We start from the raw sequence: 24840 nt of genomic DNA, 5'->3' as shown, positions 1-24840 counted from the left end.
GTGTGGTGTACAGCACCTGTGCCAGTTGAAAGTTTCGGCTCACCAGTGGTCTGGTCACATGTGACTCCACAAGTCCTTAGATCACTAGAGTCACATGTGGCATGCAGCAGCTCCACCAATCAAGTGGTCAGGGTCACTGGTTGAGGGGATGGAGTGGCTGATGGCAAGCTTCAACCGTGCTGGTTCACAATTCCTGCAGAGCACACTACAGCACACGGCAGCTCTGCTAGTCAAGGACATCTAAACAATATTAATTCTTCTAATTATGAACACAGGATAGTTTTCTATTTGCTTGTGTTTTCTTCAATTTCTTTAATCAGTGTTTTATAACTTTCCATAATTTTAACCAGGTCTTTCATCTCTGTTAAATTTTAGATCTAAGTACTTTTTTGTTGCTATTGAAATTGTTTTCTTAATCTTTTTCAGACAGTTTTTCATTAGTGTATAGAAATGATACTGATCTTTGTATGTTGATTTTGTATCCTTCAACATTACTAGACTTGCTTACCTGTTCCAATATTTTTTTGACTAAATCTTTAGGATTTTCTATATATAAGATCATGTCATTACTAAATAGAGACAATTTTACTTTTTTCTTTCCAATGTGGATACCTTTTCTTTCTTTCTTTTGCCCAACTGTGCTGGTTAGGACATCCAGTACTGTGTTAGAAAGAAGTGCCAGGGGCAGTGGCCTGTAATCCCAGCACTTTGGGAGGACGAGGCAAGCAGATCACAAGGTCAAGAGATCAAGACCATCCTGGCCAACATGGTGAAACCCTGTCTCTACTAAAAATACAAAAAAATTAGCTGGGTGTGGTGGTACATGCCTGTAGTTCCGGCTACTCAGGAGGCTGAGGCAGGAGAATCACTTGAACCCAGGAGATGGAGGTTGCAGTGAGCCGAGATAGTGCCACTGCACTCCAGCCTGGCAACAGAGCAAGATGCCATCAAAAAAAAAAAAAAGAAGTTGTAAGAATGAGCATTCTTGTATTGTCCCTGATCTAACAGGAAAAGTGTTCCACCTTTCATGCTTAAGTATGATGTTGGTAACAGTGGCAGTCTGTGTGGAGCAGTTGCTGTGAAGAAGCTGGCTGCAGCAGGGGAGGTGTGGCTGGGGCTATGTGCTCCATGGAGCCAGGTGGGGCTGGGAACAGGTGGGAGCCCCACCCTCTACCGAGTCCATGGGGCAGGCGTCCTGCCCTCTGGGGCACAGCTGCAGTCACCCAGCCGTGGCTCCATACTTAGGCATGTCTGTGCTCATGGAGCCCTGGAAACCCTTTCTGCCCCGCAGGCTCAGAAGTGCCTGTCCCTGCTTCCTACCCTCTCCCTGCTCCTGGTGCCCACTCCAGCGCAGAGTAAAGTTGTAGCTGAGTCCAGGCACTGTTGTGACCCAGCCAGGTGTGCATGTGCTAGAGGCAGTGCTGACATGACAGCTCCTGCCTCCTCAGCTCCCTCCGGACTTTGAGCACCAATGAGCACAAGAGGGAGGACGGGGGCTGAGGGCAGCTCTGCACAGGTCTGCAGGTGCCACTCAGTATGAACAGCCTGGGTGCCATGGATGGCATGTTGATGGTGCAAGGGAAACGGTTTCCTGGGTGAAAAGGGGCAGGTCCCTGACTACCTTCAAGCCAGGGATGACCAGAAGCCTTGGGGCTGGGCTGCCAGTTCTGGGTGGACTCCACTGCCTGGAGTCAGAATTTATGGTGCTTTTTCCTAGCCACCCATGGCCGTCTGTGAACCAATCAGCATGCACTCCCTTCCTTCTGAGCCCATAAAAACCCCTAGACTCAGCCAGACATCAGGAGTATGAAGTGAGAAGCAGGAAGGAGCTACCCACTTGTCAGGATGACCTGCCTGCAGAAAGGAGGTACCCACTTCAGGTCTCCTGAGAATTGTTCTGTTGCTCAATAAAGCTCCTCACCACCTCACTTGCCCTCCAGTTGTCTGTGTACCTCATTCTTCCTGGATATGGGACAAGAACGTGGGAACCATTGAATGGCGGGACTAAAAAAGCTGTAACACAAACAGGGCTGATACACACTGCCCTATTTGCCACATTGCAGACAATGAGAAGGAGAGAAGAACTGCAGCTCTTCAGGGAACCCAGACCTAGGGGCTTCCCAAACCAGGACTGTGATACCCTCTTTGGGACTGTATGGTTTCTGGCATTTCCAAGCTTCCAGGCACCACTACATTCCCCTCGTCCAGACACAGGGGCCTACAGTGGAAGCCGCTTGCAGTGCATCTGGTGTAGCCACACAGAGACTTACATGGAGCTGGCACCTGTGCTGGTGCCTAGAGCTGCCTGCTCCACCACAGCAGCCAGCATGCCTGGCTGTGCACAGTGGCTACATTTTGCATTCACTCACTCATGCACTCCTCACTGCTGTGTGCCTGGCTTGCCCTTGGCAGGTGCAGGATCTGGATGGTAGCACAAGCCGAGCACACTCCACAAGGCCAAGGGCGCAGAACAAGCCCAATGGGCCTGAGAAAAACTTGGGCAAAGGTTTCCAGAGGAAAAGCAACACCCAGAGGATCCCATGACATTGTTAGCTATAGGTTGTCATATATGGCTTTTATTGCATTGAAGTACATTCCCTGTATGCCTAATATGTTCAGAGATCTTAATCATGAAAGGGTATTGAATTTGTCAAATATTTTCTCTGTATCAATTGAGATTATCATATGATTTTTATCCTTCACTTTGTTTATATGTTATATCACATTTGTATATATTGAACCATCCTTGCATCCCAGGGTTAAGTCATACTTGGTCAGTGGACAATTCTTTTAATGTGCTATTTTATTTGGTTTACTAGTATTTGATGGGGGGTGGAATTTTTGCATCTATTTTCATCAGGAATATTGGCCTGTGATTTTCTTTTTGTTTTTCAGTGTCCTTGTCTGATATTGGTATCAGGGTAATGTTGACCTTGTAAAATAAGTTTGGAAGTATGTCTTCTGTCAGTTTTTGGAAGAGTTTGAGAAATGTTGGTAGTTTTTCTTTAAATGTTTGGTAGAATTCATCAGTGAAGTCACTGGGTCCTGGGCTTTTCTTTGATGGGAGAATGTTTATTACTAATTCAGTCTTCTTACTTATTATTGATCTGTTCTTTGGACTTAATTCTTTTTTCTTTTTCTAGTTCCTTGAGGTGTAACATTAGGCTGTTTATTAGAGATCCTTCTTCTTCTTTGATATAGATGTCTATTGCTATAAATTTCCCTCTCATTTCTGCCTTTAATGCACCCCATAAGTTTTGTGTGTTGTGTTTCCATTCTTGCTTGTCTCAAAATATTTTGTATTTCATTTTTGTTTTTTTCTGTGACCCATTGGTTGTTTGAAAGTATGTTGTTTAATTTCCACATATTTGCCTATTTTCTAAGATTTCTATTTCTAGTTTGTACCATTGTGGTCTGAAAAGATACTTAATATGATTTGAATCCTCTTAAATTTAAAACTTTTTATGTGGCCTAAGATATGATATATTCTGGAGAATGGTCCTTATGCACTTGAGGAGAATGTGTGCTCTACTGCTGTTGGATAGAATATTCTGTATACGGCTATTAAGTCCATTTGCTCTAACACGTAGTTTAAGTCCAATGTTTTCTTATTGATTGTGTGTCTGGATTATATGTTCATTGCTGAAAGTGGGATTTGAGGTTCCCTACTTCTATTGTGTTGTAGTTTATCTCTCCTCAAAATATTTACTAACTGCTTCAATGTTTTGTGCATATATATTTACATTATTATATGTTCTTGGTAAATTGGTCCCTTTATTATTACATAATGACCTTTTTCTCTTTTATAGTTATATACTTAAAGTCTATTTTGTCTCATATAAGTATAGCTACCACTGCTTTTTATTGTTGTTGTTGTTTTTATTTGCATGGAATATCCTTTTTCATCCCTCACTTTCAGACTTTGTGTGTCCTTACTAGTAATGTGAGTTGCTTATAGATGGTATGTGGTTGATTTTAAAAATACATTCAGCCACTCTATGTATTTTAATTGGAGAATTTAACCCATTTACATTCAAGGTTATTTATAGGTACAGACTTCCATTTTGTAATTCGTTTTATGTTTGTTTTGTAGATCTTTTATTTTTAACACTTCTCTGACTATCTTCCTTTGAAATTTGATGATTTCCCACAGTTATATGCTTTGAATCCTTTGTTTTTTATTATTTGTGTGATCGCTGTGGCTTTTTAAAAATTATACTTAGAGTTATGGGATGCATTTGCAGAATGTGCAGGTTTGTTACATAGGTATACACGTGCCATGGTGGTTTGCTGCACCCATCAACTGGTCATCTACATTACGTATTTCTCCTAATGCTATCTCTCCTTAGCCCCCACCCGCTGACATGCCCCAGTGTTTGATATTCCCCTCCCTGTGTCCATGTGTTTTCATTGTTCAACTTCCACTTATGCTTGTTTATGGCTGCATAGTATTCAATGGTGTGTATGTGCCACATTTTATTTATACAGCCTATCATTGATGGGCATTTGGGTTGGTTCCAAGTCTTTGCTACTGTGAACAGTGCTGCAATAAACATACATGTGCATGTGTCTTTATAGTAGAATGATTTGTAATCCTTTGAGTATATACTCAGTAATGGGATTGCTGGGTCAAATGGTATTTCTGGTTCTAGATCCTTGAGGAATCACCACACCGTCTTCCACAATGGTTGAACTAATTTACACTCCCACCAATAGTATAAAAACATTCCTATTTCACCACATTCTTTCCAGCATGGGTTGTTTCCTGACTTTTTAATGATCACCATTCCAACTGGCACAAGATGGTATCTCATTGTGGTTTTGATTTGTATTTCTCTAATGACTAGTGATGTTGAGCTTTTTTCATGTTTGTTGGCCACATAAATGTCATCTTTTGAGAAGTGTCTGTTCATATCCTTCCCCCACTTTTCGATAGGCTTGTTGTTTTCTTGTAAATTTGTTTAAGTTATTGTAGATTCTAGATATTAGCTCTTTGTCAGATGGATAGATTGCAAAAATTTTCTCCCATTCTGTAGGTGCCTGTTCACTCTGATGAGTTTCTTTTGCTGTGCAGAAGCTCTTTAGTTTAATTAGATCCCACTTGTCAATTTTGGCTTTTGTTGCCGTTGCTTTTAGTGTTTTAGCCATGAACTCTTTGCCCATGCCTGTATCCTGAATGGTATTCCCTAGGTTTTCTTCTAGGGTTTTTATGGTTTTAGGTATTATGTTTAAGTCTTTAATCCATCTTGAGTTAATTTTTGTATAAGGTGTAAGGAAGGAGTCCTGTTTCCGTTTTCTGCATATGGCTAGCCAATTTTCCCAACACCATTTATTAAATAGGGATTTCTTTACCTATTGCTGGTTTTTGTCAAGTTTGTCAAAGATCAGATGGTTGTAGATGTGTGGCATTATTTAAGGCCTCTGTTCTGTTCCATTGGTCTATATATCTGTTTTCGTACCTTTACCATGCTGTTTTGGTTACTGTAGCCTTGTAGTATAGTTTGAAGTCAGGTAGCATGATGCCTCCAGCTTTGTTCTTTTTGCTTAGGATTGTCTTGGCTATATGGGTTCTTTTGTGGTTCCATATGAAATTTAAAGTATTTTTTTTTCTAATTCTGTGAAGAAAGTCAATGGTAGCTTGATGGGGATAGCATTGAATCTATAAATTACTTTGGGCAGTATGACCATTTTCATGATATTGATTCTTCCTATTCATGAGCATGGAATGTTTTTTCCATTTATCTGTGTCCTCTCTTATTTCCTTGAGCAGTGGTTTGTAGCTCTTCTTGAAGAGGTCCTTCACATCACTTGTAAGTTGGATTCCTAGGTATTTTATTCTCTTTGAAGCAATTGTGAATGGGAGTTCATTCATGATCTGGCTCTCTGTTTGTCTATTATTAGCGTGTAGGAATGCTTGTGATTTTTGCAAGTAGATTTTGTATTCTGATTTTGCTGAAGATGTTTATCAGCTTAAGGAAATTTTGGGCTGAGATGATGGGGTTTTCTAAATATACAATCATGTCATCTGCAAACAGAGACAATTTGACTTCCTATTTGAATACCCTTTATTTCTTCCTCTTGCCTGATTGCCCAGGCCAGAACTTCCAATACTATGTTGAATAGGTGTGGAGAGAGAGGACATCCTTATCTTGTGCTGGTTTTCAAAGGGAATGCTTCCAGCTTTTACCCATTCAGTATGATATTGGCATGGGTTTGTCATAAGTAGCTCTTATTATTTTGAGATGTGTTCCATTGATACCTAATTTATTGAGAGTTTTTAGCATGAAGTGGTGTTTAATTCTATCGAAGGCCTTTTCTGCATCTATGGAGATAATGGTTTTTGTCATTGGTTCTGTTTATGTGATGGATTATGTTTATTAATTTGTGTGTGTTGAACCAGCCTTGCATCCCAGGGATGAAGCCAACTTTATCGTGGTGGATAAGGTTTTTGAAGTGCTGCTGGATTCAGTTTGCCAGTATTTTATTGAGGATGGTCACATCAATGTTCATCAGGATTATTGGCCTGAAATTTTCCTTTTTTGTTTGTGTCTCTGCCAGGTTTTGGCATCAGGATGATGCTGGCCTCATAAAATGAGTTAGGGAGGAGTCCCTCTTTTTCTGTTTGGAATAGTTTCAGAAGGAATAGTACCAGCTCCTCTTTGTAACTCTGGGAGAATTCGGCTGTGAATCCATCTTGTCCTGAGCTTTTTGTGGTTGGTAGGCTATTAATTACTGCCTGAATTTCAGAACTTGTTATTGGTCTATTCAGGGATTTGACTTCTTCCTGGTTTAGTGTTAGGAGGGTGTATGTGTCCAGAAATTTATCCATTTATTCTAGATATTCTAGTTTATTTGTGTAGAGGTGTCTATAGTATTCTCTTGATGGTAGTTTGTATTTCTGTGGGATCAGTGGTGATATCTCCTTTATCATTTTTATTGCATCTATTTGATTCCTGTCTCTTTTCCTCATTAGTCTGGGTAATGGTTTATCTGTTTTGTTAATCTTTTCAAAAAACCAGCTCCTGGATTCATTGATGTTTTGAAGGGTTTTTCGTGTCTCTATCTCCTTCAGTTCTGCTTTTATCTTAGTTATTTCTTGTCTTCTGATAGCTTTTGAATGTGTTTGCTCTTGCTTCTGTAGTTCTTTCACTTGTGATGTTAGGGTGTCAATTTTAGATCTTTCTTGCTTTCTCCTGTGGGCATTTAGTGTTATAAATTTCCCTCTAAACACTGCTTTAGCTGTGTCCCAGAGATTCTACTATGTTGTGTCTTTGTTCTCATGGGGTTTCAAAGAACTTATTTATTTCTGCCTTAATTTCATTGTTTATCCAGTAGTCATTCAGGAACAGATTGTTCAGTTTCCATGTAGTTTTGTGGTTTGAGTGAGTTTTTTAATCCTGAGTTCTAATTTGATTGCACTGTGGTCTGAGAGGCTGTTTGTTATTATTTACATTCTTTTGCATTTGCTGAGTGTTCTGTTTCGAAGTATGTGATCAACTGTAGAATAAGTGTGATGTGTTCCTGAGAAGAATATATATTATGTTGACTTGGGGTAGAGAGTTCTGTAGATGTCTGTTAGGTCCGCTTGTTCCAGAACTGAGTTCAAGTCCTGAATATCCTTGTTAATTTTCTGTCTCATTGATCTGTCTAATATTAACAGTGGGATATTAAAATCTTCCACTATTATTGTGTGGGAGTCTAAGTCTCTTTGTAGGTCTCTGAGAACTTGCTTTATGAATCTGGGTCCTCCTGTATTGAGTGCATATATATTTAGGATAGTTAGCTCTTCTTGTTGCATTGATCACTTTATCATTATGTAATGCCCTTGTCTCTTTTGATCTTTGTTGGTTTAAAGTCTGTTTTATTAGAGACTAGGATTGCAACCCCTGCTTTTTTCTGCTTTCCATTTGGTTGGTAAATATTCCTCCATCTCTTTATTTTGAGCCTATGTGTGTCTTTGCACATGAGATGGGTCTCCTGAATACAGCACACTGATGGGTCATGACCCTTTATCAAATTTGCCAGTCTATGTCTTTTAACTGGGGCATTTAGTCCATTTACATTTAAGGTTAATATTGTTATGTGTGAATTTGATCCTGTCATTATTATGCTAGCTGGCTGTTTTGCCCATTAGTTGATGCAGTTTCTACAACTTGGTATGTTTTTGCAATGGCTGGTACTGGTTTTTCCTTTCCATATTTAGTGCTTTCTTCAGGAGCTCTTGTAAGGCAGGCCTCGTGGTGACAAAATTCCTCAGCATTTGCTTTTCAGTAAAGAATTTTATTTCTCCTTCACTTATGAAGCTTAGTTTGGCTGGATATGAAAATCTGGGTTGAAAATTCGTTTCTTTAAGAATGTTGACTATTAGCCCTCACTCTCTTCTGGCTTTTAGGGTTTTGGCAGAGAGATCTACTGTTAGTCTGATGGGCTTCCCTTTGTTAGTAACCCAACCTTTCTCTCTGGCTGCCCTTAACATTTTTTCCTTCATTTCAACCTTGGTGAATCTGATGATTATGTATCTTGGGGTTGCTCTTCTTAAGGAGTATCTTTGTGGTGTTATCTGTATATCCTGAATTTGAATGTTGGCCTGTCTTACTAGGTTGGGGAAGTTCTCCTGGGTAGTATCCTGAAGAGTGTTTTCCAACTTGGTTCCATTCTCCCCATCATTTTCAGGTATACCAATCAAATGTAGGTTTGGTCTTTTCACATAGTCCTATATTTCTTGGAGGCATTGTTTGCTCCTTTTCATTCTTTTTTTCTCTAATCTTGTCTTCACGTTTAATTTCATTAAGTTAATCTTCAATGTCTGATATCCTTTTTTCCACTTAATAGATTTGGCTATTGATACTTGTGTATGCTTCACGAAGTTCTCATGCTGTGTTTTTCAGCTCCATCGGGTCATTTATCTTCTTCTCTAAACTGGTTATTCTAGTTAGCAATTCCTCTAACCTTTTTTTCAAGATTCTTAGCTTCCTTGCATTGGGTTAGAACATGCTCCTTTAGCTCAAAGGAGTTTGTTATTACCCACCTTCTGAAGCCTACTTCTGTCAATTTATCAAACTCATTGTCCATCCAGTTTTGTTCTCTTGCTCACAAGGAGTTGTAATCCTTTGGAGCAGAAGAGGCATTCTGGTTTTAGGAATTTTCAGCCTTTTCACACTGGTTTTTCCTCATCTTCATGGATTTATCTACCTTTGGTCTTTGATGTTGGTGACCTTCAAATGTGGTTTCTGTGTGGACATCCTTTTGGTTGATGTTGATACTATTCCTTTCTGTTTGTTAGTTTGCCTTCTATCAGTCAGGCCCCTGCAGGTCTGCTGGAGTTTGCTGGAGGTCCACTCCAGGCTCTGTTTGCTTGGGTATCAACGGCGAAGTCTGCAGAACAGCAGATTGCTGCCTGCTCCTTCCTCTGTAAGGTTCGTCCTAGAGTGGTATGCACCATCTGCCAGCCAAGCTCTCCTGTATGAGGTGTCTGTCGACCCCTGCTGGGAGGTGTCTTTCAGTCAGGAGGCACAGGGGGCACAGGGGTCAGGGACCCACTTGAAAAGGCAGTCTGTCCCTTAGCAGAGCTCAAGTGCTGTGCTGGGAGATCTGCTGTTCTCTTCAGAGTAGGCAGGCAGGAACATTTCAGGCCGCTGAAGTTGCGCCTGTACTGCTCCTTCCCCCAGGTGCTCTTTCCCAGGGAGATGGGAGTTTTATCTCCAAGCCTCTGACTGTGGCTGCTGCCTTTCTTTCAGAGATGCCCTGCCTAGAGAGGAGGAATCTAGAGAGGCAGTCTTCCTACAGCAGCTTTGTCAAGCTGCGGTAGGCTCTACAGAGTTTGAACTTCCTGGTGGCTTTGTTTACACTGTGAAGGAAAAACCACCTACTCAAACCTCAGTAATGGCGATGTCCCTCTGCCTACCAAGCTCGAGTGTCCCGGGTCGACCCCAGACTGCTTTGCTGCTGGTGAGAATTTCAAGCCCTTGGATCTTAGCTTGCTGGGCTCCATGGGGGTGGGATCTACTGAGCTAGACCAGTTGGCTTTCTGGCTTCAGCCCCCTTTCCAGGGGAGTGAATGGTTCTGTCTCACTGCCATTCCAGGTGCCACTGGGGTATGAAAATCTCCTGCAGCTCTCTTGGTGTCTGCCCAAACGGCCACCCAGTTTTGTGCTTAAGACCCAGGGCCCAGGTGGTGTAGGCACCCGAGGGAATCTTCTGGTCTATGAGTTGCAAAGACCATGGGAAAAGCATAGTATCTGGGTTGGAGTGCACTGTTCCTCATGGCACAGTCCCTCACAGCCTCCATTGGCTATGAGAGGGAGTTCCTGACCCCTTACACTTCCCGGATGAGGTGACGCCCCACCCTACTTCAGCTTGCTTTCCATGGGCTGCACCCACTGTCTAACCAGTCCCAATGAGATGAGCCAGGTACCTCAGTTGGAAATGCAGAAATCACTCGCCTTCTGCATTGATCTTTCTGGGGGCTACAGACCACGGCTGTTCCTATTTGGCCATCTTGCCAGCCACTGCCTGCTGTGGTTTTTTGTGTTGTGGTTACCATGATGTATACACAAAATATCTTATCCTTATAACAGGCTATTTCATTGTGATAACTTAACTTTAATCACATACAAAAACTCTACACTTGCACTCCTTTCCACTTTTTATGATTTTGATGTCACAGTTTACATGCTTTGTAATTTGTATTTCTTTACAATTTATTTTAGCTATGAGTGCTTTTAATAATTATGTCTTTTAACTGTGACAGTAGGGATAAATTAGCTTTAAATACCACCTTTACTATATTAGAGAATTCTGAATATGACTATATATTATTTTTACCAGTGAGTTTTTTACTTCCATATGTTTTTGTTATTATTATCCTTTTGTTTTAGTTAAAGGGCTCCCTTTAGTAATATTTATAAAATAGACCTAGCAGTGATTAATTACCATAGCTTTTGTTTGTCTGGGAAAGATTTTATTTCTCCCTCATTTCTGAAGGACAGATTTGCTAGTAATGTAATCTTGATTGGCAGTCTTTTCCTTCATCACTTTGAATATATCATGCCATTCTTTCCTGGCATGCAGGATTGCTGCTAAGAGAATATGGCTGAAAACCATACTGGGGCTTTCTTGAATGTGATATGGTTCATTCTCTTGCTGCATTCAGTGTTCTTTCTTTGTCTCTGATTTTTTGATAATTGGAATATGATATATCTTGGTAAAATCCTCTTTGGGTTGAATTTGATTGATGACATCCAAGCTTCCTGAACCTGGATATTTTTGTGTTTCACCACATTTGGGAAATTTTCAGCCATTATTTTCTTAAATATGCTTTCTGGATCTTGTTCTCTCTCATCTCCTTCTGAAACTCCTACTATGTAAAAGTCAATACACTTGATGGTGTCCCATAATTCTAATAGGTCTTTTACATTTTTTATTATTTTTTCTTTTTTATTCTCTGACTCGATAATTTAAAATATCCAGTCTTCAAGCCCAGTGATTCTTTGCCTTGATCAAGTCTGCTGTTGAAGCTTTCTAGTTAATATTTCAGTTCAGTTACTGTATTCATTATTTCTAAGATTTTAACTATTTTATTGCTTTTATTTCTTTGTCAAGCTTTTCTTTTTTATTATTAACCATTTTTCAAATGTTATTTATTTTCTATCTGCATTTTCTTGTAGTTTCCTGAACTTCTTTAAGGGGATTATCTTAAATTCTTAGTGGTCTCATAGACTTGCATATTTCAGAGTCTATTACTGGAACATTATTAGTTTATTTTGGTGTCATATTTTCTTGATTTTTAAAATAATCCTTGTGTCTTTGTGTTGGTGCCTGCACATTTGAAGAAATGGCCACCTTTTCTGGCCTTTGCAGGTGTTCTTTGTCAGTAAGAGGCCTTCACTATTTAATATAGCCTGGGATTCTGAATAGGCCAACTGGTAGCAACCTCAGACAGGCAGATGTGGATGTTGGGTTCTCTAGTTGGGCTGGGCCACTACCTGTGCTCGCTCTGACATTAAATGGAACTGCTGGCTGTGCTCCTGTGACAGGTGGAGCTGCTGATTGGGTTCTGCAATTGCCTCTGATTGTCCAGAGTTAGAGGTTGTCTTTCTTGCTAGATGGTACTGTTGTTTGGAATCTGTAGTTGGTCAGGGACAGATGCTGAGCTCTAAGGCTGGGTGAGATTTCTGGGGTTGCTGCTTGATCACTCAGGGTGGGCAGGGCCAGAGGCTATGCTTCACAGCTGTGTGTGGACTTGGCTTGCCTCCTAGTCTAGAGTAGCCTTAAGCAGAACACCAATGGTGGGTTGAGTTGCTGCACACCTCCTGGGGCTGGGCAAGATCAGATGCTCCCTCTGTGTATAATCACAGACCTGCTATTGTCTTCCTATCTAGGGAATATGCAGAGAACCCAGGGCTGGCTGGGTCGCTGCTCAGCTGCTGAGGTTGGTCAGGGCCAGATGCTCCCTGTATAGGCAACTGCCAATGTGCACTTGCCTCCCAGGCTAAGTAAGGCTTAAAGACAGAATCAAGAATTGTGTTGCCACTTGACCAGTGGGGCTCAGTAGGGCCAGATATGTCTCTCCTTTTATTTTAGTTACTCTAGTAAACTTATCTAATCCTCAATAAGAGTATAAAAATATTTTATTAAATATATTTCTATGTAACATTTTGTGTTATTATACATGGCACATTTGTTTGTTTTTCTATCTTTCCTGGTGTATAAAATGCAGTGTATTTTGTTTATTGATCTTATTTTTATGAACATAATGAAGTATAAATTGAAAGAATTTGTCTGTAGATTATTCTGGATTTACAATGTGTATTATCATATAACCTGTTGGAAATAGGCATTCTATTTTTTCCTTCCTGGAAGTTATAATTCTTTTTTCACTTTCTTTCCTTTTTTGCAATGATTAGTATTCCAGCATAGTGTTGAACAGCAATGTTTAATGCAGTCATCTTCATTAAGCTCCTGAGTTTAAACCTCCTACTATGATATACGATGGTAGCTATGGGTATTTTTAAATAGCTTTCTATCAGATGAAAGAAGTGCCCTACTGTTGCTAATTCATAAAAGGTTTTCTTTTATTTCTGGATTCACAAGTGTTTTAAATCATGATTAGATGTTGAAATTTATATATGTTTTATTAACATCTATAGAGAATCTTATAGATTTTCTCCTTTAACTTATTAAGGTAATACTTACATAAATATACATATTCCAATGTTGACCTAACCTTTTATTCCTGGGTAAGCTCAATTCGGTCATAATGTATTAGGCTTTTTAAAAATCATTTGATGGGAATTTATAAAATTTCTTATTAATCTTTTTTAAACTGCCTCATTGGTTAAATCCCCCAACTAAAAGGCACAGAATGGCAAGCTGGATAAAGAAGCAAGACCAAATGGTATGCTGTCTTCAAGAGACTCATCTCACATGCAACAACATCCATAGGCTCAAAATAAAGGGATGTAGGAAAATCTACTAAGCAAATGGAAAGCAGAAAAAAGCAGGGTTTGCAATTATCATTTGAGACAAAACAGACTCTAAACCAACAACAATCAAAAAAGACAAAGAAAGGCAATATATGATGGTAAAGGGTTCAGTTCAACAAACATAACTATCCTAAATATATATGCACTCAACACAAAAGCACCCAGATTCATAAAGCAAGTTCTTAGAGACCTTCAAAGAGATTTAGACTTCCACACAATAATGGTGGGAGACTTCAACACCCCACTGACTGTATTAGATAGATTATTGAGGCAGAAAATTAACAAGATATTCAGGACCTGAACTCACACTGGATCAAATGGATCTGATAGACATCTACATAGCTCTCCACCCCAAAATAACAGAATATACATTCTTCTTATCACTACATAGCACATACTTTAAAACTGACCACATAATCAGACACAAAACACTTCTCAGCAAATGCAGAAGAACTGAAATCATAACAATGCTCTCTCAGACGACAGCTCAATAGAATTACAGATCAAGACTAACAAAATCACTCAAAACAATACAATTACCTGGAAATTGAATACTCCTGAATGACTTTTTGAACTCCTGAATTGACTACTCCTGAATTGACTACTCCTGAATGACTTTTGGGTAAATGATGAAATTAAGACAGAAATCAAGAATTTATTTGAAACTAATGAGAAAAAAGACACAACATACCAGCATCTCCGGGACACAGCTAAGGCAGTGTTAAGAGGGAGCTTTATAGAACTAAACAACCATGTCAAAAAATTAGAAAGATCTCAATTTAAGAACCTATTATCACAACTAAAAGAACTAGAGAACCAAGAGAAAATCAATCCCAAAGTTAGCAGAAGACAAGACATAACAAAATCAGAGCTGAACTGAAGGAGATTGAGACATGAAAAACCATTCAAAAGATCAATGAATCTGGAGTTGGTTTTTTGAAAAAAATTAACAAAATATATAGACCACTAGCTAGACTAATAAAGAAGAAGAGAGAAAAAAATCTGAATAAACACAATCAGGAATGACAAAGGGGATATTACACTGAGCCAAAGAAATACAAATAACTATCAGAAACTATTATGAACACCTCTATGCACACAAACTAGAAATTCTAGAAGAAATGGATACATTTATTTAAAGGTGTTAATTTATTTTTCTGTTTTGTTTTTTGTTTCATAAAACCCTTTCTCAAGGTATGATAGGTGTAATTCACATGTAAAAAGCTGTACATATTTAATTTATACAACTCAAAGAGTTTGGTGATAAGTATATACCCATTCAAATCATCACCACCATCAAGACTATAGACATATCCATCATCTCCTATAATTTCCTCCTACCAGTTTTATTGTAATTATTACCATTATTGTGTGTGTGTGTGTGTGTGTGTGTGTGTGTGTGTAGTATGAACAGAATATAAGATCTACCTTCTTCACAGAATTTAAGAATACAATAGTTTACTGTTAGCTACAGGCACTGTGTTGTATTGTAGATCTCCAGAACTTCCTCATCTTGCACAAATGAAACGTTTTTATACCCTTTGAATATCACCTTCCTGTTTTTCCCTCCCCTCATTCCCTGGCAATCACAGTTACGCTCTATGCTTCTATGACTGATGATTTTAGATGACACATATAAGTGAGATCATTTTTTTTTTTTTTTTTTTTGAGACGGAGTCTCGCTCTGTCGCCCAGGCTGGAGTGCAGTGGCTGGATCACAGCTCACTGCAAGCTCCGCCTCCTGGGTTCATGCCATTCTCCTGCCTCAGCCTCCCAAGTAGCTGGGACTACAGGTGCCCGCCACCTCGCCCAGGTAGTTTTTTGTATTTTTTAGTAGAGACGGGATTTCACCGTGTTAGCCAGGATGGTCTTGATCTCCTGACCTCATGATCTGCCCGTTTCGGCCTCCCAAAGTGCTAGGATTACAGGCTTGAGCCACCGCACCCGGCGAGATCATTTTTATGTCTGGCTTATTTTACTTAACATAATGTCCTCCATGTTCATCCATGTGTCAGGATTACCTTCTTTTTATTGTCGAATAATATTTCATTATATATATGTCACTTTTTAAATCCATTCATCTGTCAGCAAATAGATTGTTTTCATATCTTGGCTACTGTGAACTATGCCACAATAAACATGGAAGTGCAAGTATCTTTTTGAAATCCTGACTTCAATTCTTTCGGATAAATGCACAGAAGTAGGATGGCTGGATTATAAATTATCAATGAGGTTACTTATTTTATATAATTTTGTATACTGCAACTTTACTAAATGTATTAGCTTTAACAGCTTTTTGTGGAATCTTTAGGGTTTAACTACATGTAAGACCATGTAGCATAGTTGTATTTGTATTTTCTTTAAGGAATCTGCATAGTGTTTTCCATAGTGAATATATCAATTTATATTCCCAGCAACAATGCAGCAACACCTGTAATATTTTTTAAATTAGTAATAACCAGTCTAACAAGTATGAGGTGATATCTGCTTATACTTTTGATTGAATTTCCCTGATGGTTAGTGATAGTGAGTCACTTTTCATGAACCTCTTGGCTATTAATATTTATATTTCCTTTGGGGGAAATGTTTATTCATGTACTTTGCCCATTCTAAAAACTGGAGTATTTTTGGTTATTAAGTTGTATGAGTGTCTTACATATTTTGGACATTAACTCTTTATCAGGTATATACTTTGAAAATATTCTCCCATTCCACATGTTGCTTTTTATTTTGTTGATTATTTCCTTTGCTGTGCAAAAGCTTTTTAGTTTGATGTAATCTTACTTGTTCATTTTTTGCTTTCATTGCCTGTGCTTTTGGTGTCAGGGTGAAAAATCATTGCCAAGATCAATGTCAAGGAGATTTTTCTGTATGCTTTCTTCTAAGAGTTTATAGTTAAGGCCTTTTCTTTATGCCATTATTCATTTTGAATTGATTTTTGTGTGTGATGGAAAACATGAGTCCAATATCACTCTGTTGCATGTAAATATCCAGTTTTCCAAACACCATTTATTAAAGAAACTATCATTTATCCATTTTGTAGTCTTGGTAATCTTACTGAAGATTAGTTGACCATATAGCATGGGTTTATTTCTGGGCTCTTAATTCTGTTCCATTGATCGATATGTGTTTTTAATGCTAGTATCATATGGTTTGATTACTATTAGGTTGGTGCAAAAGTCTTTGCAGTCTTTGCTATTACTTTCAATGGCAAAAACCATAATTACTTTTGCACCAACCTAATATAACATAATTTGAAATCAGGTAGTATGATGCTTATACTTTGTTCTTTTGGCTCAAGACTTACTTGGCTATTCAGGGTCTTTTGTGGTTCCATGTGAATTTAGATTTTTTTCTAATTCTGTGAAAAATGCCTTTGAATTTTAATAGTGATTGCATTAAATCTATAAGTTTATTTGGGTAGTATGAACATTTAAGCAATATTAATTCTTCTAATCCATGAACACATGATAGATTTCTATTTATTTGTGTTTTATTCCATTTCTTTCAAGCATCTTATAATTTTCAGTGTACAGATCTTTCACCTCATTGGCTAAATTTACTTCTAATTTTTTGATGCTATTGTAAATGAAGTTGTTACCTGGATTTCTTTTCAGACAATTTATTGCTAGTGTATAGAAACACTACTAATTTTGTATGTTGATTTTGTATCCTACAACTTTGCTAAATTCATTTGTTAAGTTCTAACAGGTTTTTGTGGATTCTCTAGGGCTCACTACATGTCATGTCATCTCCAAACAGAGACAAATATGTTTCTTCCTTTCTGATTTGGTTGCTTTTTATTTTTATTTTTTATTTATTTTTTCTAATTGCTCTGGCTACAACATCCAATACTATGTGGCAAGGATGGACACCTTTATCTTATTCCTAATCTTAAAGGAAAGCTTTCACTATTTCACTGTTGAGTATAATGTTAGCTACGAGCTTATCATATGTAAACCAAAAATAAAGTTCTAAGCTTCCCAGTCGACTGAATGGACCCCCCTTCTCAAGAAAGGGAATTCCCAGGTAAACCTGAAGGACTAGTCCAGGCCATGATGGGAAGGTGAGGTTGGACATGCCTCATTATATCCTCTTCCCTTTGGAGTTCAGGCACAACAGAGCAGCATTAACATTACAACAGAGGTCTTAAGGCTGACGAAACAGACTCTTTGTAGCAATAAAATACCAAATCCCAACCTGTCATATAGCATCACATGACAGCAGACCCTGAAAGAAATTAAAATATTTTACCCCAAAGCATATTTCTTTGACATATTTTGAAATAGCCCGGCAAAGCTGCCTCTGGTGGGTGAAATGTAAATTCTCTACAGAATACAAATTTCCCTTTCCAGGTCTTTGTCTGATCCTGAAGAGACTGATTAGCTGAGAGTCTAGCAATTTTTAAAGATCTGAATATGAAACATTTGCCATCTATTGCCTCTAAGAGTGGCCACCTATGAGACTTCATCTACATGTACGAACCTTGGTCTCCACAACCCCCATCCTAATCCAGACACTCTTTTCCACGATTCCAGGTCTTTTAGATAATAACTTAACTCACAACCATTTGCCAACCAGAAAATCTTCTAATCTACCTATTACTTGGAAGCCCCCACTTGAAGTTGTCCTGCCTTTCCAGACCAAACCAGTGTATATACCTTACATATATTGATTGATGTCTGTCTGTAATTTCTGTCTCCTTAAAACATAAAATCAAGCTATAACTCAACCACCTTGGGCACATTTTCTCAGGACCTCTTGAGACTATGCCTTGGGCCTTGGTCACTCACATTTGGCCTAGAATAAACCTCTTTAAATGTTTTATAGAGTTTGACTCTTTTTGCGGACACATACGTGATCTTTATTATGTTGAGGTACATTCTTTTGTTACCTAATCTGTTGGCTTTTATTATGAAAAGATGATGAATATTGTCAAATGCTTTCTCTGCATTTGTTAACATAATTATACATTATTTGCTCTTCATTCTGTTAATATCATATACTATATGTATTTATTTGCATGTGTTGAAACATTCTTGCATCCCAGGGATAAATCCCATTTGATCATGGGGATTCTTTTAATGTTTCTTTTAATGTACTTTGTAATGATTGTTTTTATCATGAATTTGATTGGCTAATATTTGTTGGAAATGTTTGCATCTATGTTTATCAGGGATATTGGCTGGTAATTTTCTTTTTTTTTTTTTTGTGGTGTTTTTATATGGTTTTTGTATCAGGGTAATTGTGGCCTCATAAAATGAGTTTGGAATTATTTCCACATCTTTAATTTTTTGCAAGCATTTGAGAAGTATTGGCATTAATTTTTCTTTAAATATTTTGTAGAATTCACCAACAGAGCCATCTGGTCATGGAATTTTCTTTCTTGGGAAGATTTTGACTATCAGTTGTATTTCTAACTCATTCCTGGTCTGGTATTTTTTTAAAAAATTCTGAAGCAGTTTTTATAGGTTGTATGTTTCTAGGAATGTATCCATTTCTGCTAGATTATCCAATTTGTTGGCCTATAATTTTTCATAGCGCTATAGTCTAACCTTGTCTTTGGTTTCACTTTTGATTATTTTAGTTACTCATGATCAATTGTGGCCCAAAAATAGTAAATGAAAAATTTCAGAAATAAACAATTTGTAAGTTTTAAATTGCACACCATTCTGAGTAGCATGATGAGATCTCTATCATCCTGCTCTGTTCCATTTGAGACACGAAAAATAGCATATGTAGGGTTTGGTACTATCCGTGGTTTGTGGCATTCACTAGGGATCTCGGAATGTAACCCCTGTAGATGAGGGAGAACTAGGATCGTCTCATGACATTTCATATTTGTTTCTGTGGTACCAGTTGTAATGTATCATCTTTTATTTATAATTCTATTTATTTGAGTCAGCTCTTTTTTTCTTGGTTAATCTAGGTAAAGGCTTGTCAATATTATTTATCTTCAAATAAACAACATTTAGTTTTATTGATCTTTTTATTGTTTTTCTATTTCATTTATTTCTGCTCTAATTATTATTTTTTCCTTCCTTCTGCTAAATTTTGGCTTAGTTTTTTCTAATTTCTTGAGGTATAAACTTATGTTGTTCATTTGAGATCTTTCTTTTTTCTTAATGTAGATATTGATAACTATAAACTTTTAGAACAGCTTTTGCTACATTCCGTAGATTTCGCTATTGTTTAAAAATTTTTCATCATCACTATGGTTTCAATGTATCCCCAAAGTTTATGTGTTGAAAACTTAATCCCCAATGTGATAATGTGGACAGGTGGGACCCCTAAGAGGTGATGAGGCCGTGGGGATCCTGAGGATCCTGCCCTTATGAGTGAATTAATGCTGTTTTTGCAGAAGCAGCTTCCTTCCTCTTTCTTACTCTCTTGCCCTTCTACCTTCCTCCATGGAATTACACAGCTAGAAGACCCTCATAGGATGTGATCCCTTGATCTTAGACTTCCCAGCCTCCAGGACCATGAGCCAAATAAACCTCTGTTCATTATCAATTACCCAATCTCAGGTATTCTGTTACAGCAGCATAAAGTGGACTAAGAGAACCTCTGGGTATATGCTCTGTGGGCAAGTTACACATGGCCTTTATTGTGTTGAGCTACATTCCTTCTATACCTAATTTGTCTAAAGTTGGTTTTGTCATAAAAGGGTGTTGAATGACGTCAAATGCTTTTTCTGCATCTATTGAGATGATCATGTTGTTTTTGTCTTTCATTCGTTAGTGTAATATTTATTGATTTGCATATGTTGAACCATCTTTGTGTTCCAAGGATAAAGCTCACTTAATCATGGTAAATGAATCTTTTAATGTGCTGTTGAATTCTGTTTGACAGTGTATTTGGTCTTTCTATCACTCCTCCTCCTCCAGTCTGTACAGCAGACTTTGGTAGACAAAGACCTTGACCAGTCAGCCTGGCTGGATACTCTGGAAGTCTCTCAAATCTTTTTTATGGATGTACCTGCTTTACTCCTCTTGTTCCTTCTTGGTGAGAGGGAGTCTTGGGATTTTCTTTTCTCAGTCCTGCAAAGCAGACTAGCTGCTGAGAGCCTTCCATTTATTTATCTCTAGGGCAATTCCCTAAAATACTCAAGATTGTGCACCTTCTCTCAATCCAGGAGAGTCAAGCTGATTGCTATCTGTGTTCTGACTGCAGAAGTTTGTATGCACATCTGCTAGGCTCAGGCACCCTGGCTGCAGGGAAGCACGTGCCCGACTGTGATGGACCAAGAGGTTCCAGCCACAGGGGGTGGTGTGTGGAGGGCTGGGGGCACGTATCAGCTGGTTGGGTAGTCAGCAGGCTGTGAGGTCGCCCCTAGTAGAGTGCAGGAGCTGGCCAGTAGGTTCTGCGGCTTGTTGTTCAGGTCCACGCACTGGCTGCCGTAAGCCCCTCCTCTTTCCCTGCTCCTAGCTGCCCCCAGGTGATTCAGCCACACTGGTCCCCTCAGTGTTCTGCATTAAGTGAGACAGAAATGGGTTTCCTAGGCAGCATCCCACACGCCTGGGGAATCTGGACATTCGCTTTGCTCTCACTTTCCCCATGGCGAAAATTGTGGGCTGAGGGAGTCTCTCTTGGCACTGAACCTTGGAAGAGCAGTGAGGCAGGTAGAACGAAGCAGTTTTCACCTTCCTCCACGCATCTGCTCTTGGCTTTTTTGCCTGATCAACCAGCTGGAACCTCTCAAGTGGCTTCCTAGACTCCTACAAAAATACCTTTGTTCATGGTAGTTGTTAAAATTAGAGTTTCTGTGGGAGTTTGAGAACTGAAAACTCCTTTCACCATCCTAATCATGTCACTTCTTAAAAGGTTTAGTTGTATGATAGTTTGTATGTATAGTTTCATTATCATTCAGTCATAAGACACTTTTAATTATCATTATGACTTTTTCAGTGACCACTTAGTTATTTTTGAAGTATGTTTTTAAAGTTTCAAACATATATGAATATTAAATTTTCTTTTTCTCAATGAATTTAATTATATTGTGATTAGAAATCATCGTGTGAATACCAGTCTTTGTCTATTTGCGCTGCTATAACAAAATACTACAGACTGGCTCATTTATAAACAATAGAAATGTATTTCTCATCGTTCTGGAGGCTGAGAAGGCCAAAGTCTAGTATCAAGAGATTTGGCATCTGATGAGGACTCTGCCCTCTGTTTCAAGATGTCACCTTGGTGCTGTGTCCTCTGAAGGCAATGAACGCTGTGTCCTCACATGGCAGAAGGGGCGAAAGGGTAAGTCCACCCCCTCAGACCCTTTTATAAGGCACTAACCCATTCATATGGGCATAGTCCTCAGGACTTAATCACCTCCTAAAAAGCCCACCTCTTAACAGTGCTGCATTGGGGAATTAGTTTCAACATGAATTTTGGAGAAGACACAACGCTAAAACCATATCGCAATACCATTTTCTTCAGAGTTTCTGTAAACAATTTTATGTGCTTGAGCCTGATGAGAATTAATTTATGTTCTATGTGTGCTTCTAATGCTTTGCTGTGGGTGCAGCCTTCTAAGAATATCTATTACATTGGGTTTGGTAATTTGTAGTTCAAATATTTTATATTCTTACTGATTCAAGTCACATTGCAACTTGGTGGCCCATGATTAAGTGTTCAGTCTCTCCTAAGGTCTGGCTCAAGATGTATTTTTCAAAAGAATAGTAGTTATTCATAGAGAATGGCAGGGCTCTGCTCCTAAATCCTGAGGGCCTGTGCCATGATTCACTTACGGGGCCTGGCAAAGGCTCCTAACAGCATGCCTGTCTGTTACTCTCTGTGGGCCACATTTTGATCCATGCTTCCGCCAACCAAACTACAGAGCCTTTCTTACATTCTGAGCAGCAACATTAAATGCAGAATCTCTGATTAGTGAGGCCATTACATGTGGTTTGAGCCAAACTTATGTCCTTGTACCGCCACCTTACACCCTAAATATCATTTGACATGGATTCTCTGGATTTCTGGTCCGTATAGATTAGAAAAATCAACTAGCTCTTTTGGAGTGTGGTTCACTTTCTAATGCATCATGCATTTTTTCCAACTTTAGGGTCCTGTTGAAACTTGAGCCTAGGTACAGGTCTAGAAGCAAGGAGGGATGGTAGGGGTGGGTCCTGAGTAGAATCAGCATTGTCTTGTGTGGCAGCTGCCTCAGGAGAGAGGCCATTACAGTTTCTTTGGGCAATGCAGGGTTAATCCCCTGAGATGACGGTGGAGAGGCTATTTCCAATTGACGTAGGGAGACTGAGACTGCTTTCACTGGCAGACTCATCAGCATTTAGGGTTCACTGTCCCCAGCTCCATCAGTCTTCCCATACATCCCCATTTCAACTTTCTGAATCTCATTTCTTCCCAGTCAATGCCCCCTCACATTGACAGATATTCTGAGGAACAGGTTTGGATTTCCACTGTCGTTCAGCCAGTCACCAGATTAGTTCTGAATTTGGTTTTCAGCAGTCTTAGCCCTGTGGCTACAGAAAATAAGGGTCTCTTTCAGGGCACTCATGGAAGCTTTCATGTTATTTATGCAACACCAAGAAACTCAGAATTCAAATTCCTCTGCTCATATTTTCTTTCGTCACTTTCCTCACTTTTTCTAGCAAGAATAGGAGCAACCAGCCAATCTCATCTTATTCACTAGGTCGACAAACACGTTTGAAAATATGATACACCAGTCAACCCATGGTTAATTACAGGTCGCAAATGGTGATATTTTGCATATCTGTATTGCTAGATCACAGCATGGACTTTCAGTGCTTTTTGTTTTGTTTGTTTGAAGACAGGGTCTTGGTACGTTGCCTAAGCTGGCCTCAAACTCCTAGGCTCAAGTGATCCTCCCACCTCAGCCTCCTGAGTAGCTGGGACTACAGGTGTGCACAGTAATCCCAGCTCAGAGAATTTTCTCTAGAAATACTCTTTTTCTCTAGAAATACTCTTAGTACCAAATTTGTATTAGCGAGAGTTCTCCAGAGTAACAGAACCACTAGGATGTATACATACATATATTTGAGAGAAAGATGGAGATAAAGAGAGAAAGGAAGAGGAGAGATGGAGAGATTTAGTATAAAGAATTGGCTCGCATACATCATGGAAGCTCTTTTAGTTGCCAACTCATGGGTGAGTCAGCAATCTGGAGACCCAGGAGAACCAATGGTTAGTTTAAGTTTAAACCAGAAGACCTGAGAACCAGAAGAGCCAATGGTGTCAGTCCTGTCCAAAAGTTCGCAGGCTCAAGACATAGAAAGAGCCAGTGGTTCAGTTTGAGTCTGAAGGCCAGCAGCCTGCTCTGAGGCCAGGAAGAGCCAGTGTCCCAGTTTCAAGGCTCTCATGCAACATCATTCTCTCACTTAGGGAAGGGTCAACCTTTGTTCTATTCAGGTCTTCAACTGATTGGGTAAGCCCACCTGCATTATGGATGGTAATTTTCTTTACTCAGTTTACCAATTTAAATGTGAATCTTATGTGTAAACACCCTCACAGAAACATCCTGAATAATACTGAACCAAATCTGAGCAAATCATGACCCAGTCAAGTGGACACAAAAAATTAACCATCATAGGGGAAGGAAATACTTAATTCTACTCCTCTGGAATTGTAAACAGTTCTATTTCCACCTAACCAAATGTTTATAACTTTATTTTTACATCTCATTAATTTTAAACGTTTAAAATAAATCATTAAAACTGAGAAAGATAAAACAACAATGCCAAGATAGAGGCTCCTGTCCTCACTCTGAGTTACTCAAGCATCCACTCCTCCTTCTCTTCTCCTCCCCTCCGTACTCACCTCCTATCTGTACCCTGGATTCCACCTCTTGGCTCAGATGAGCATGCTGCATGGAACAGGATACGCTCCCAGCGTTCTCTTGGACGGTCAGGGAGAGCTCCACATCAAACAGGCCATGCATGTTCGTGTTTGTCCTGGAGTCTGCGGACAAATCCTGTCCTTGTGGACCTTTCCACTTCGCTATGGGCCGGGGTAACCAGCCCGAGGACCGACAGAGTAGCTGGATGCCTCTATCGACATATCCCACGATGGAAATGAGAGGAACCGAGCCCAGTGCTGGGGAGAAAACAGGGAAGAGTTTAAAGCAAAGATCATATCCCTGAACCACAGCAATTCTGAGTCAAGTGCGTTCAGTCCACCCCCCGCCCATTCTCTCTCACACACACAAACACTGAAACCGCGACCTTTGGCAAAAGCCTTCCCATGGCCTTTTTTCATTTGCCTTTTTTTTTTACACCTCATTTGCCATTTTTTAGCAACTACTGTATATGCGTCGCTATTCCTGGGCACCAGTTATGATGAAGTAAGACAGAACTGCTTCTGATGAGAAACTTTT

The 24840-nt window shown here is 39.2% G+C and overlaps 1 protein-coding gene across 4 annotated transcripts in view; it reads right to left on the bottom strand.

Moving 5' to 3' along the window:
- Positions 1-24840, bottom strand: part of BTNL8 (butyrophilin like 8) — a 46331-nt gene that overhangs the window by 13904 nt on the left and 7587 nt on the right. For all 4 annotated transcript variants that reach the window (XM_025388232.1, XM_025388231.1, XM_025388233.1 and 1 more), the window contains one exon: positions 24285-24560. In XM_025388232.1, coding sequence (XP_025244017.1) covers positions 24285-24560 — 276 coding nt within the window. The remainder of the gene's footprint in view (positions 1-24284; positions 24561-24840) is intronic.

This window comes from Theropithecus gelada, chromosome 6 (assembly GCF_003255815.1).
Source record: "Theropithecus gelada isolate Dixy chromosome 6, Tgel_1.0, whole genome shotgun sequence".
Taxonomy (NCBI): domain Eukaryota; kingdom Metazoa; phylum Chordata; class Mammalia; order Primates; family Cercopithecidae; genus Theropithecus; species Theropithecus gelada.
Note: the sequence above shows the minus strand (reverse complement) of the source record. Positions and strands in the feature narration are given on the sequence as shown.